This window comes from Triticum urartu, chromosome 7 (genome assembly GCF_003073215.2).
Source record: "Triticum urartu cultivar G1812 chromosome 7, Tu2.1, whole genome shotgun sequence".
NCBI classification, from domain to species: Eukaryota; Viridiplantae; Streptophyta; class Magnoliopsida; order Poales; family Poaceae; genus Triticum; species Triticum urartu.
The window spans coordinates 86,160,281-86,174,375 of record NC_053028.1 but is presented as its reverse complement, the minus strand read 5'-3'; the positions used below and the strand labels follow the sequence as shown (position 1 = coordinate 86,174,375).

At 45.7% G+C, this 14,095-nt stretch overlaps 1 protein-coding gene across 2 annotated transcripts; it reads right to left on the bottom strand.

Annotated features, from left to right (window-relative positions):
- Positions 1–7,941: 7,941 nt before the first annotated feature.
- On the bottom strand, positions 7,942–10,172 carry LOC125523331. Of its 2 annotated transcripts, XM_048688379.1 has the most exons (3): positions 9,298–10,172; positions 8,943–9,223; positions 7,944–8,861 (listed from the first exon to the last, which is right to left on the bottom strand). In XM_048688379.1, the coding sequence occupies exons 1-3, from the start codon at positions 10,085–10,087 to the stop codon at positions 8,262–8,264; spliced, it is 1,671 nt and encodes a 556-aa protein (XP_048544336.1). In that variant the 5' UTR covers positions 10,088–10,172; the 3' UTR covers positions 7,944–8,261. The 2 variants fall into 2 exon arrangements, with proteins under 2 accessions (XP_048544335.1, XP_048544336.1); XM_048688378.1 differs by having other exon boundaries at positions 7,942–9,223.
- Positions 10,173–14,095: the final 3,923 nt, after the last annotated feature.

Below are 14,095 nucleotides of genomic sequence, written 5' to 3'. Positions count from 1 at the left end.
TGGCCAGAAGCGTAGTCTACGATAGGACCAGCTATCCCCTCTTATTCCGGCATTCTGCAGTTCAGTCCACATATGATACCCTTAATCCATTTGATACCAATGCATACATATGTAGTGTAGCTCCTTGCTGGCGAGTACTTTGGATGAGTACTCATGGTTGCTTTGCTCCCTCTTTTCTCCCTTTCTATACCCGATTGCTGCGAACAGACGTTGGAGCCCAGGAGCCAGACGCCACCGTCGACGACGACTACTACTACTCGGGAGGTGCCTACTACTACGTGCAGCCCGCTGACGACGACCAGGAGTAGTTTAGGAGGATCCCAGGCAGGAGGCCTGCGCCTCTTTCGATCTGTATCCCAGTTTGTGCTAGCCTTCTTAAGGCAAACTTGTTTAATTTATGTCTGTACTCAGATATTGTTTCTTCCGCTGACTCGTCTATGATCGAGCTCTTGTATTCGAGCCTTCGAGGCCCCTGGCTTGTAATATGATGCTTGTATGACTTATTTTATTTGTAGAGTTGTGTTGTGATATCTTCACATGAGTCCCTAATCTTAATCGTACACGTTTGCGTGTATGATTAGTGTACGGTCAAATCGGGGGCGTCACAGGCAGCCACCACCATTTCTTCCCATTTCCCTCAAAAACCCTCTCGCCCGCACGCGCTCCCGCCCCACACCCGTCATGGACGACGACCTCGACCTCGACGCTGCCGCCGGCCTCACCTCCCTCGCCTCGTCCGGCAAGACGGCCACCCCCTCCGGCAAAGGCAAGCCTCGTGCCGGCGCAAGACCGCCTCCGCGCCCAAGCCAAAGGAGGAGGCTTGAGATGAACGCGGAGAAGCAAGCCAAGATGCTAGAGATCGAGACCGCCAACGCCAAGACCAAGGCGAAAGAAGTGGCTCTCGCAAGCATGATGACCGGGGTGGAGATCATGAAGGTGGATCTCAACATCGTGTAGCCAAGGAAGAGGCCGTGGTTCGATAAGATGTAGGCTGGCATGCTCAAGTTCACCGACGAGTGATCTCGTGGCCGCAAGCGCCTTCCTTTTTTGTATGACGGCTTGTGTGCTGGCATGACCACGAGGCCGCGATTACGTGGATGAACTCAAGTCCCACCCCTTTTTGTGTGCTGGCATCTGTGCCGGCCGCTGGCGAGTGCGCCAGCATGAACTGCGGTGATATTTTTCGAAGCCGGCAATGTATGCCGGCATTGGCATGGTGTCGGCATGATCTATGGCCGCTGGCATGATCTGTGGCCGCGGGCCTTTTCTTAAAATTGAGTGCGGGCATGAAATGGGTCGGCGCGTTGGGCGCACTGCCGACCCAAATGCAAAAGAGGGCGGATGCCGGGCGGGCGGTCGACCCAAACGGACAAAAGGCAGACAAATGCGCCGTTCGTTTGGGTCGGCCCGTTGGAGTTCCTCTTAGGAGTAACTGTAGCTTAATATAAAAATATATTCTGAATTGATATTTGTAGCCACACGGTCAAGATATTTTCATCAATTTGGTTCTTGTCAAAAAAATATATTCTATTATACTATTTGCATCAAATGGTTCTTAAGTGGTGATACAAAATTAGTAATAGATACTTCTCAGTTACCTTAGAAATAGTAATTTCTCACATAACCTAAAATTTCATCTCCCATATTCGACTCATCTATATTTGATTAATATTTTGTCACTAACATCAATAATATCATATTTCAACACAAGTAAGCACTCATTTAAGCATTAAAACTCACATCCAAAATATTTGTTGACATTATAATTAATAGTTGCAAGTAAGATATGAGCTATTCAAAATGTCACTAAGTTACCCTGCATTAAAATGTTAGAGTGGTTACCATAAATAATTACAGTTTTGCTAAAGCACACCTAGATGTGCGATAAGTATCACACATCTAAATCAAATATCACTGATCTTACGTGGAGATTCGTGTGAGTATTGTTTTTTCTTTTTCTATTTATGCTTGATTAAGTCATTTTAGATGTGCAATATCTAGAGCACATCTAGATGTGCTCTAGACAGACCCGAATAATTATTGGATAGCATACATTCATCATACAAGCTCTCCTATATTTGATTAATATTTTATAACTAATATAATATCTGCAACACAAGCAAGCACTTCTTTAGCAATATAACTCACATCCATAATACTAATTGGTATTATAATTAGTAGTTGCAACTAACATATTTTCTACAAAAAAAAATGCCATTTGGTTAACATGAATTAACAGGCTACAGTGTTTCCTGCAAAAAATGTTAACACTATAAATTTGAATTGACCATGCACGTTTGCAGCGCAATAGCTTTCATAGAAATTTTAAGATGGTCCCAACTATTATGGACCCTTCATTATTTTTGATTGAGTGACATAGATTGAATGTGATGGCCTACTACCTCCCACAAGGTAATAGATCAACCATAATAGGTATAAGCCATATTTGTTAACTGTTAGACAAACCAAAATTGGAAAAATAAATATTACGTCCATAGAGGGCGAGACCGAGTAGAGGAAATTATTCCATTCCTAATTTATGTGATTGAGGCCCTTAAGTGATGTGGTTTATATACGCAAATGTTGCGAGGTCATAGAAGATAGGAATGATTTTGTTCTCCCGGTGATAATACTAACATTGGAAAAAAATGCACACTTGCATGGTCATGTACAATGGCAAACTTTGTTTTATTGAACTGTGAACTTCATTAAGTAAAGAACATGTAAAGAAAACATACTTATTGGTTTATATTAGTCCTCTATTTGTATTCAATGTGATTTCATCTTAATTTTTTTAAGAAATCAAAAATAACCTAGGCTTTTCAGGATCTAAGAGCATCTCTAACCGATCCCTATAATTTAGTGCAAGGTATGGCCGGGTATCCTCTAGCAAAGAGTATTTGCTCCCCTAAAAAATTGACGTTTCTAACCGATCTCCTAAACTTATAGTGGAGTAAAAGAATGTCAAGCTCATTTAATTTTGGGCATCTAGCAAATTTATCGCTATCAATAGATCAATGTACTCTTCTTCCAACATCAAAAGTTCCATCTTTCCTACTTACATTTTTGAGCAAACAATGAGTTTCAAATCGGGATGAATCTGAAAAACAACCATACAAAATGGAACTCACTCTGTCCTTTTCACACTTGTAGAAAAACCATTCGGGATGTTTCGGCATGCTTGAGACGAGGTGCAACACTAACCACCAGCAGTGACCACACTTGATGACCGTTAGAGGTACACCGATGAGCTGTTGTCAAGGGCCGAGCCCAACCGACCAGGGAGGGGGGTGCCAGCTATTGGTTGATGGTTAAGATGTGAGTGGTGAGAGGAGGAGGACATACTGAGAGGCGGCGCAGAGCGGTCGAGGTGGCTGCGCGGGCGACGACGGTGACCTCGAATCTGGCGATAGACGTAGATCCATCAATTTGGGCGCCCGTGACTGAGTGACTAAATCAACCGGCGACGAGGAATGCGGGGGGTGCTACTGGGGTCGGCGATGGTGTGTGGTGGCCGGTGGAGGCAACTAGGTTGGCGTCGGAGTGGATGCTGTGCAGGGTGGGGAGGGTGTATCCGAGGGAGGAGTGGGAAATTTTACTTCTCGGGTGCGCGACCGAGTATATTTAGAAGTCGGGGCGGCCATAAAAGATGAAGTTTACTCCTCTAATCATTGTAAGGGATCGGCTAGGTGCGGTTTAGAGGAAGAAAACTGAAACTTTACTCCTTCAAAGATTTTTAGGGATCGGTTAGAGATGCTCTAAGCTTACAATTTTTGCCTATATTCTTTGTCGTTCATGATAATTAGTAAAATGAACATGAAATTGAAAGATCATGGTAAATGCAAAATAACTTCTCTGATTTACCAGACGTATAGAGCAGGTTTGAGCGGTCTGGATATAGATGCTATTACCTTCTGTGAGGTAAGACGGAGCATGTTAAAACTTCTCTAGCTTACAGACATGTTCTGCATCTCAAGTTGGGTTTAGGGGACTCCATTCTCCTTGTGACGGAGAATGGGTGGTCTGTCTGCTAACACAATTTCTGCATCTTTTCTTCCTTTTTCCTTGTACCTTGGATGGGAAAGGAACGTGCTGGCGAACCGATGGACCTGCGTTGGCGAGAACAAAAAGAAAGGGAGGACCTGCATGCGGTGTGCCTGCAAAAGGACGGTCGGGCAACACGCATGTATGTAGTACAACCGATAGACCTGCAAAAAGCACAGGGAGAAAACTACTGTAGCTTTCTCTTGGAGAGGAGCCAACACGTGACGGCTTGGCCTCACAAAGGCTGCTTGTTTTTACCACGACCACGGACCACCATGGATGAACGAAGAGGCATCCGCTTCCTCTCGAATCTCGCTCGTTGGCATTTACGTTTTCACTGCTGCTGCTACGTATACAAGCCTGCCTGCGCTTCATGTTAATGGTTGGCTCATGTGATGCTTGTGGGTGTAAATTCTGTGCAAACCCGATGCTTGCTGACCATGTGTGGTGTGACCGTGGTTCTGGCTGGGGATGCACCTGCGTTTTCTGGGACATGTGTGTGTGCGCGCCGAAAGGCAGCCTCCAAGGCGCAAACATTTCGTAGCAAAATATTTGTTTCCTGTTGATGCAGGGATATGGTGGCGAGGCTAGATAAATATAAAGAGCTAATTACTCCCACAATACATAAAAATATTGCAGTGCGGTAACAATATCATACATATACATAATCGTGAAAATCCCGTAAAAGTGGTACAACAACTTACCTAACAACACATTTTAATAAGCTTCCATGAATTCAGCTTACGCTCAAATGCTCCCTGGTGAACAGTAAGATTGAAAAAAAAATGTACAAATGTCTGAATTTTTTCTGAGATCAACTTTGACAATGTTTTGTGTGCCTGCCAAATTTCGTCACGAAAGAACATTCGTTGAAGTCTTTGAAAAAAAAAAACAACGCTCCAAAAATGCTATTTCTGAAAGCATTTTGGACTGCTGATTTTTTCCGTGATGAAACTTTTTAAATTGTCTTATTTTACTGTTCACCCTGAGCTCATTTGAGCTCAGGAGTAGAAGAGGACTTTCAAATTATTCCTAATAACACTTAATTTTGTGCGTGCCTATGATCATCCACATAGAAACATAAGAGAGCACCCAACACAGATATATCAAAAATGAAAATTAACGGACCAAATATCACACATTCATATCTTTTGTGACATAAATATTTCTCCACTAAACCATGATAATCCATAGATGAGCCTAGGCTTACAAACAGCAAATTCGAAAAACTACTGCCTCCATCCCATAATATGAGAACGTTTTTGACACTACACTAGTGTAAAAAAACTTTCTTATATTATGTGACGGAGGGAGTAGCAAACATAAACAAAAAAAATCATGAAATGTTTTCGCACCAAAGATGCTCGAGTGTGTTGGGGTGTGCATTTTTTTGTGGCGAAATCACATTCGAGGAGGCGTAGACAAGAAAAGGGGTCTCCAAAATGTATTTTTTTTCAAAGTTCTTTGAGAGTCGATTTTGTTCTTTTTGTGAGAGCTCCTGGAATGTTATTTGTCCATGACATTTTGCACACTCCTAGAACACTCGAGCATCTTTGGTGTAAAAAAAATCATTTTTCTCCGAAAAACATGTCTGAATATACTGTTCATGCAGGGGCGATGCACCTTAGCACCAAAACGATGTCCTCATTGAACCATTTCTTTAGTTTTATCAAAGGTCCCGACTTCTTGATAATATGAATTTAGATCACCCAAACTACTGAACTAAACTAAGAGTTGATCAGACTGAAAACATGTTGACAAGAGTTGGCACCTGAACTCTCGGGGCACCGGTCAATCTCGGTCGATGACTCCAGTAGCAAACTTTTACATCGCGTCACCTCCTAGATTTAAAGGATGTACCATTGCCAACCAACTATTGACATATATATATATAACCGATGTAATTCATTCTTCCTTAGAATAAAATCAGTTCTTTTTGTATCTTTTTTGAAAAATTACTGCAACAGATTTGTTTAACTAGGTCGTTGTGTTGATCTTACGACGCGTTTGGTTCCGCAAAAAAGGCGCGGCTTCCGATTACACCGACTTCCAAAACCGTAGCTGGCGTTTGTTTCGCGCACGACGTTTTCCGTAGCAGCGCCTCCTGATACATCGCTTCAGAAAAGCTAAACCGCCCGATCGGAGGGGATTAGAAAAACAGGACTCGGCCGCACCAACCAAACAATGGACGTATTGCGTAAAATTAATCGGAAGCGGCGCTTCCTGATACGGCGAAGCGAATGCGTTACCGGGGCCGAACCAAACGCGTCGTTAGTTCCACGCCTTAAAGCCCCCATAGTGTAAGAATATTGTAGGAATCCGGTATGACCAATGTAATTTATCATGTGATTTAATTAAAACAATTACCGTAAATAGTTGCTAAAAATAAAAGTCTGGAATCCTTTAATTCCTCTTTTCTCCTTCCATTAATCATATACTTATTTTTTTTGAGCATCAGTACAGACACAAGCGTTTATATACACGCGCATACACTCACCCCTATGAACGCACACACGCACACCCTACCCCTATGAGCATCTCCGAGAGACTGAGCCGGCGTATCATCTTGAGATTTACGAAGTCACCGTAGGCGCCTCGTCGTCGACGGGAATGTCTCCTCGCACTGAAAGCGCATCGCCGGAAATCCTGAAATAAATTTAGGAATAATGCGAGCACCAGAATTTGAACCCTGGTGGGTTGGGGATACCACTGTCCACCTAACCAACTCAACCACAGGTTGATACTTATGATGTACGTGTGTGCAAGTAAATATACCTGTCAATATATACACTGTGATGGTTATACAATGATTTTTGACAGAGAAAAATGGCTGAAGCCAGAAAAAATATTCAGGCACCTATCACATAGGTGCTCCGATGTTTAAATACAGATCTAAATATTTGCACTTTAGACCAGGTGCCAAGTTAATGTACAAATGATATATGTATAAACACAAGTTAAATACGTACTATCTTCGTCTCAAGATATAAAACGTTTTTGTAGGCCAGTTTAGCATATGAAATGTTTTATATGGTTTTTATCATTTATGTCATTAGTTGTGTCCCACTACCCACTTTTGCCACTAGAAATTTTAACTGCTCAAAAATTCCACTAGACATCATTGTTGTCAACTCAAAGCTCGTTTATCATGTCATATTACCAAAATACACATGGACCCACATGGCAGTTCGTCCTTTATCTTACTACAGTAAAGTGTGGTCCCACTCGATCTCCAACATTGTTCTTATTTTCCTATAAATTTTTCGCTTGCTTACTCATATCAAGTGCGGCCTAACTTATCATTGTGAGATAGAGAAAGCTGACATGAGGGTCTACAGGTATTCTTGTCATATAACATGGTCAACAGGTTTGACCTGATAGTAACAGTGTCTAATGGCATTTTTAAGCAAAAATCTAACAAAATGATGGCAATTTTTAGGTGCCTAATGGCATTTTGGAGCAAGCATCTTATTGAGTGATGGCATTTTTGAGCAGTTGTAATTTCTAATGGCAAAATTGAGTAGTGAGACACAAAAATCCTTTATTTTAAGACAATGGTAGTAGTAAATAGAAAGTCACTTTGCAGGACGAGCTTCAGTTAGCCCTATATTTGAATAGTGCCAAAATTGTATTTTGAAGTTCTAAAGAAATATGGAAAGAATTCAACTTGTTTATATGGATGTATATTACACATATGCAAATTATGCTGAAATAAATAAGCATGTGAGTGACACAAAAATAACAAAATCATGATTTTGAAAAAATAAACAATGCATGTATTCACTATTTAAAAATTACCATTTCACGATTTTGTATAGCTCATGCGCTTACTTATTTCATCAACAAATTTTACACATCCCCCGCAAAAAAAACAAAATTTACACATGTGTAATATACATCCATATGTTCATGTGGAATTCTTTTTAGATTTTTCTAAACCCTTAAATGTGACTTTCAAACTATTTAAAATAAGGTCCTCCATTGCACCCGGGCTCCAAAAATCCACTCTCTGCTGAACACACATCAAGCAAAATATTTCTGTTTCATTTGCCCACGGTGCTCGATTGTCTGCTGAGCATGGAACAAGAAAGCCACATAGCAATGGCTGCTGCATTGTGTATCTGACGAAACTGCAGCTACAAAATTTGGTGATCTCCCGGATTGAATCGTTCTGCGTTACTCGATTGCATCGAGGAGGAAAACGATCAGCGAGCTACTCAAGCGGCACGACCAGCCGGAGCGTGACGGCCTCGCCAGCGCTGGTACCCCTCCAGCGCGAGCTCCGCGCGCCGCCGGGCGTTCTCTTCGGAGGCCAGAAGCTCCTGCACCGCCGCCGCCGCCTTGGCGCTCTCCAGCTCCGCCTCCGCCGCGGCGAGCTTGGCCTTGGCCTTCACCAGCTCCGCCTCCGCCGCGGCGAGCTTGGCCTTCGCCTTCACCAGCTCCGCCTCCACGGCCCGGTTCGCCGCGGCGAGTTCGGCGTTCGCCTTAGCCGTCTCTGTCTCCGTGGCACGCTTCGAGGCGGCCATCTCGGCCTTCGTCTTCACCGCCTCTGCCACGGCCGCGGCGAGTTCGGCCTTCATCTTCACCGCCTCCGCCTCTGCCTCTCGCTTGGCGGCGGCGAGCTCGGCCTTCGTCTTCACCACATCCGTCAGAGACGCGGCGAGCTGGGCCTTCGTCTTCACCACCTCCGCCTCCGCTGCTTGCTTCGCTGCGGCGAGCTCTGCTTTGGTCTCCCCCAGCTCCGCCACCTTCGCGGCGAGCTCGTTCTTCGCCCCCTCCAGCTGCTCCCGCAGCGCCGCGGCTTCGCGCTCCCAGGCCTGAACACAAACAAGATGATCGAGGACTCCCGACAAGCACCTACCGATCGAACGATTTCCCATGGCATTTGCTGGCAATACCTGCCGAATCGCTGCGCCGTCGGAAGGCTCGTTCGCCGCAAACGCGCGCTCCTGCAGGTGCATCAGCTCCCGTGCAGCCTTCGTGGTGTCTCCGTCGTGCCTGCAGGGGAAATGCTGTGGCGGTGGCGAGCGCACGCTGGACAACACTGAAAGAGGCGAAACCTCCTCCCCGCCGTCGGCTTCCTCCCAAGTCCTCTTCTTCGCCGACGCCGACGCCGACGCTTGCGCGGCCGTCTTCTCCCCCTGCTCCCCGCTTGTGTCATGGACGGAGGGATCCGTACCTAGATAGCACGCAACACCATCCTAAGGGCTCGATGAAACAGGGGAATCAGAGGGATTTGGAACAGAATAATACGAGTTGAGGAAGGCGGCGGCGGCGGGGATGCGGCAGTAAGGCGGCTGCGGGGCCTTGAGCACGTAGGAGGGAGCAGGTTCCTGAGATCAACAGCGGCGCCACCATGAGCACTTAGCAGCTTCAGCATCGACTGGCTTTCCTCAACGGTGAGCACCGGGTTGCAGGAGGAGCGGTTGGACCGCTCGCGCCACTCCACGGCGCAGGACCACGGCTCCGGCGACGAGAGGAAGAAGAACTCGTGTTTCCACTTGATGGAGTTGGCATCCGGCTTCGGCAAACCCCTGAAGCACAAGCCGGAGCTGTCCCGCCTGGGCCGGAATGAGTACCAGCCTTTTTCGTGCTCCTGGCAGAGACTGCACATCACGAAGAAACGCCGGAACACCGCGAGCGACGGCGGCACCCCAGCGGAGTCGCAGAGCGCGTGGAAGCCCGCCATGGCGCGCCACCCGTTGGGCGAGAGCTGCGCCGGCGCGATGCCGAAGTGGGCGAGCACCTCGCGGAAGAAGCGGTGCAGCGGGACGCGCATCCCGGCCTTGAGCGCCCTCGCGTACACGCAGATGGCCCCCGGCGGCGGCGTCGAGTTCGCGCGCAGGTCGCCTGCGGGGCGCGCGGTGAATTCCTTGGATACGCCGTACTTCTCGCAGAGCGCGTCGACCTCGTCCTGGGTGCGCAGGGACGAGGCGAAGCCCTCGGCGCCCGTGGCCCTCGACGGCACGGCGGCGTAGGCGGAGAGGAGTTCGGCCGCGGTGACGACGCCATGTTCCGGGTTGACGGAGGAGGAGGTAGGCATGGTGCGCGTCGGTGCTGCTGCCAGCCGGCGGCGTCTCCTCCGTTCCTGCCCTGTCCTGCAGACTGCAATGACCCCTTTTGACTATATCTTGACCGAGAATCTTTCAGGCTTGAGGCCGATTTGGGCTTCGTTGGCTGGTCTCCAAAGAAAAGGATGAGACAAACGGAAGTGAAGTTTCTCGAAGCTTGGATGAAGAGTAAAATAAATAAAAATATAAAAAGTATATATAATATTGTTTTGCAAGATGTTCTAAGATCTGGCAAAATTTCATTATGAAATCACATTTCTAAAAGGCGCGGCAAAAAAAATCGATACTTGAAGATGCTACCCCTCGTAGGTCGGTTGTGCCATGTAGAAGAGGCGTCCTCAACTTCGATCTACTCCGATTTGCGCCGATCCCGGTCCCTGGCGGCTTCGGTTGCCAATTATCGGACATCGGCTGCGCGGATTTGATGGGTTGGGGCTGATCCGGGGGAAACCCCTGGCCGGCGCGGCGGCCACACCAAAGACGTTGCCTTTGGGCATCGTTTCCCTTGCTGAAGGCTTCAATGGGATCCCCTTTCCTTCCACCCCGTCCATGAGCTCAGATGAAAACCTCAGGTCCTCTTTTCCTGACGATAAGGGCATTTTGGTGGCATGTTCCTTCCTGAAAGTGTCGTCTAGGGACTGCTTGAGTGGTGGTGGAGTTGGGCGTGATTCAACGATGGCATGTGGTGGCCTTATCTCATCTTCGGCAACCTGCTCTTGTCCAGGTGCGTGAGAGTTCCAGCCGCTGGTGTGAGGGGATTGGTGTCCCTTCCTCGGTGTGGGCGGTAGGCCTTTGGCTTTGGTGATTCCTATCCTTGACCGGTGCATGGTGTTGCATCCTTTTGGCCTTCTCCCGGGTTTCAGCGCCTTCGTTCGACAACTCTCGTCTGGTTTTCTACCTTGCTGTTGTCGACGACAGTGATTGGGTGGTCGGTTCTCCATTTCATGTGGGTATGTTCCTCGTGCCTCTCCTTTGGCAGCTTGGGCACTTTGATTTGGGTTTTAGGGTGAACTACTCCGTCGGCCACTGGGGCGGCACCCGTCGAGCTTGGGTGAAAGGGTAGATGCCCTTTGCGGCGGCGGAATCAGATCGTGTGTAGCCCCTGTTTGGTCCTTTGGTGGCAGTCGGCGACACAAAACATGCATGGTGGTGCCCTCCTCCCGTCGCCTTAGTAGATTAGCTAGTTTCGGCATAGTGGCGTTCGATGGTATTGGTGTTGTGTGCTCACTGCCTTCAAGTTGTTCTATTGAGCACATTGAATCTTCAATTCTGCTTTTCTTTCTTTCTCGTTGTAAGTTGCAGTCATGTAATTCTAATCGGTCGATGGCTTTGTTAATTCAAAACCGGGATCTTCTTGAACCTTCGTTCTAAAAAAAGGGAATATAGCATCGACTGAGACATAACGAAGTTTCAGTCGACCGAGACTTAGTAAAACTGAAATGAGAAACAAGAACCTTAGTGACTATGTAAGATGTGAGTTTGTACTAGGAGGACTAGGCGTGCTTCCTAAGCTATCGATGTTGTTGGGATTTCATGTTTCTTTTATTATTTGGATTGGCATTTGGGGAAGATCATGTAGTGTTTTCTTTGTAATGCCGTGTTTTGGGGCGTCTTCTTGGCACTATGGTTTTATGTTATCTTCTAATCAATTTTCATACTTATATAGGGAGTTCCTTGTACTAATGGTCGCATGTAATATATTGATTTTATATTGTCAAATATTGATGCTTTTTTCTAGGTGGTGAGAAGGTGGGCGTGATTTATGTGTTTTTATAGGCCTGTTGTTGTCGATTGATTGGAAAAGTCGCTTATCCATTCAGAATTGTGACCAAATCCAAAATTGAAAACCTCAAATTGAATGAGAGTGCTCCTTAAAAGTCATTGATCAGGTCAAAATTATGAACCAAATTCAATATTTGACACTTCTATTAAATGGGAGAGCTCCAAAGTTAGGTAGCGTAGGAAATTAAATAGAATCGTGAACCAAATTCAAAATTGAACACCTCATTTGAATCAGAGGGATTCTTGAGAAATCGTTGAGCCAGACAAAGTTGTGAGCCAGATTCAAAATTGAACACTTCGATTGAATGGGAGAGCTTCTATGTTAAGGAGCATAGTGAATTAGAAGATGCTTACTATATGCAATAGTAGAAGAATTTAGAAGGGAAAAAACGTGTCAAAACATAACATTTATGGGCCTCTTTGATTCACAACAATCTAAAAAGAGAAAAGTAAGTTTTTGGTCAGTCAAGTTCCCCAAAAATATAGACTTGGTCCCTCAAGATCTTTTGGTAGACATTTGGTCCTACAAGTCTCAAAACGGATAAGTTTCGTCCAAAACCAGATTTTGATCGTGTTTTCACCGATTAATAGTAAATCTAAAAAAATATAGAAAAAATGAATTTTTGTGGCAACCAAGATGATTAGGTGCGTGAAAATTTATGTGGTGTTTCGACATTCGTGGATCTTGTGGCAAAAAATATCAAATTTTGCCTCAAAAAAATTTCAAAAATTGTTCTTTTTGTAGAGCTCCTCGGATGTTATTTGACCACAAACATTTACACGCAGCTAGCGCACCCAAGCATCTTGGTTGTCACAAAATTTCAGATTTTGTGCTATTTTTTGATTTTACTGTTCATCGATCAAACTTGGTCAACGTACTCAAAATCTAGTTTTGGACCAAACTTATCTGGTTTTGAGAGTTGAAGGATCAAATGTCTACCAAAAAATTCTGTGGCATCGAGTCTATACTTTTGGGAAACTTGAGGGACCAAAAAGTAAGTATTAAAAATCACATCCAAAATATTATTCAACATACATCACACAAGCTAGGGCATGAGCTATGGAGGCTACACCGTCGAGCTCTGCCTCGCTGATCCACGCAGTAGTTTAAATCGCACGAAGCAATAATTTTCACCCAACCTACCCAATGCAGCATCCATCGCCTCACCGAGAGGGACGGGAACTTGGTGCTCTCGGGTTCTGGCGCACCCTATATGCGCCAAAAAAAATTAGTAATTCACAAAAAGTTCAAAAAATTATAAATCTTCTTTGGAATCAAACATGATCAGGTATTCTACTCGTATAAAAAGTTTGGACAAGAAATGACTCATTTCGACTTCAGGGCAAAAAAGAGAAGTTTACGACGACAATATAGCGTGTATAGTACTTGTATATAGCGTTTTTTGCCAAATCTTCGACCTAGGATGCAACACAAGTCATTCTCCGATGAATCTTTTTATACGACTACAATACTTGATCATGTTTGATACCAAAAAAGATTTGAATTTTTTTGAACTTTGCCAACTGTTTTTGCCAACTGTTTTTTTCACGAATACGCTTGGAGGCGTATCATTCCATTGATAGATAGAGTAGAGAATGTGGAGTTATGGTTTCGTCTTGTCGTGCACAGAGAGGCGACAATAGGGAATCCCGCGAGCCAGAGAAAGCCCCAAGTTACACGAATCATGTTACGGGAACTATCCTATCCAGTCCCTTTGGCTACAGCTCGAGCCCAGCGCTCTGGCTCAGCCTTGATTGCATCAAGCAGTTCATCAGTCGAAGGTCAGGCGCCATCAAAGATAATAGCGTTACCGTGCTTCCAGATGGCCCAAGCGGTAATGATGTCTCGTGTGCTATCGGCCGATCGATCTTTCGGTCGGTGCGGGCAGGCCTCGGATGGTGTGGCCGTTTTGAACCATGTAGAAAGAAAGCAGCTTTCGTCAGGTTTTTGCTTCTCTGCAACACTGCAACCAAAGGCATGCAGTTCTGTTCGTTCAAAAAAGGAAAAATGACCAGCTTCTTCTGCGACACTGCACCACGCTGGCTGCTCCTCGCTTTCTTTTCGCTCTCACCAACCCAACTCATGCGTGCGTGGGGAGGCAGGAGAATAGGGATCGATCGGGGGCTTCCAGAGAAAAGATGCGACGAGAAAAAAGTACCGGCTCTCGGTGAGGCGATGGATGTTGCATCGGGTCGGT

Excerpts from the sequence above, each read along its gene's own strand:
- LOC125523331 (XM_048688378.1), bottom strand. The coding sequence starts at position 10,087 with ATGCCTACCTCCTCCTCCGTCAACCCGGAACATGGCGTCGTCACCGCG. Across the intron at positions 9,224-9,297 it reads GCCGCCGCCTTCCTCAACTC|GTACGGATCCCTCCGTCCAT; the intron begins GTATTATTCTGT and ends CGTGCTATCTAG.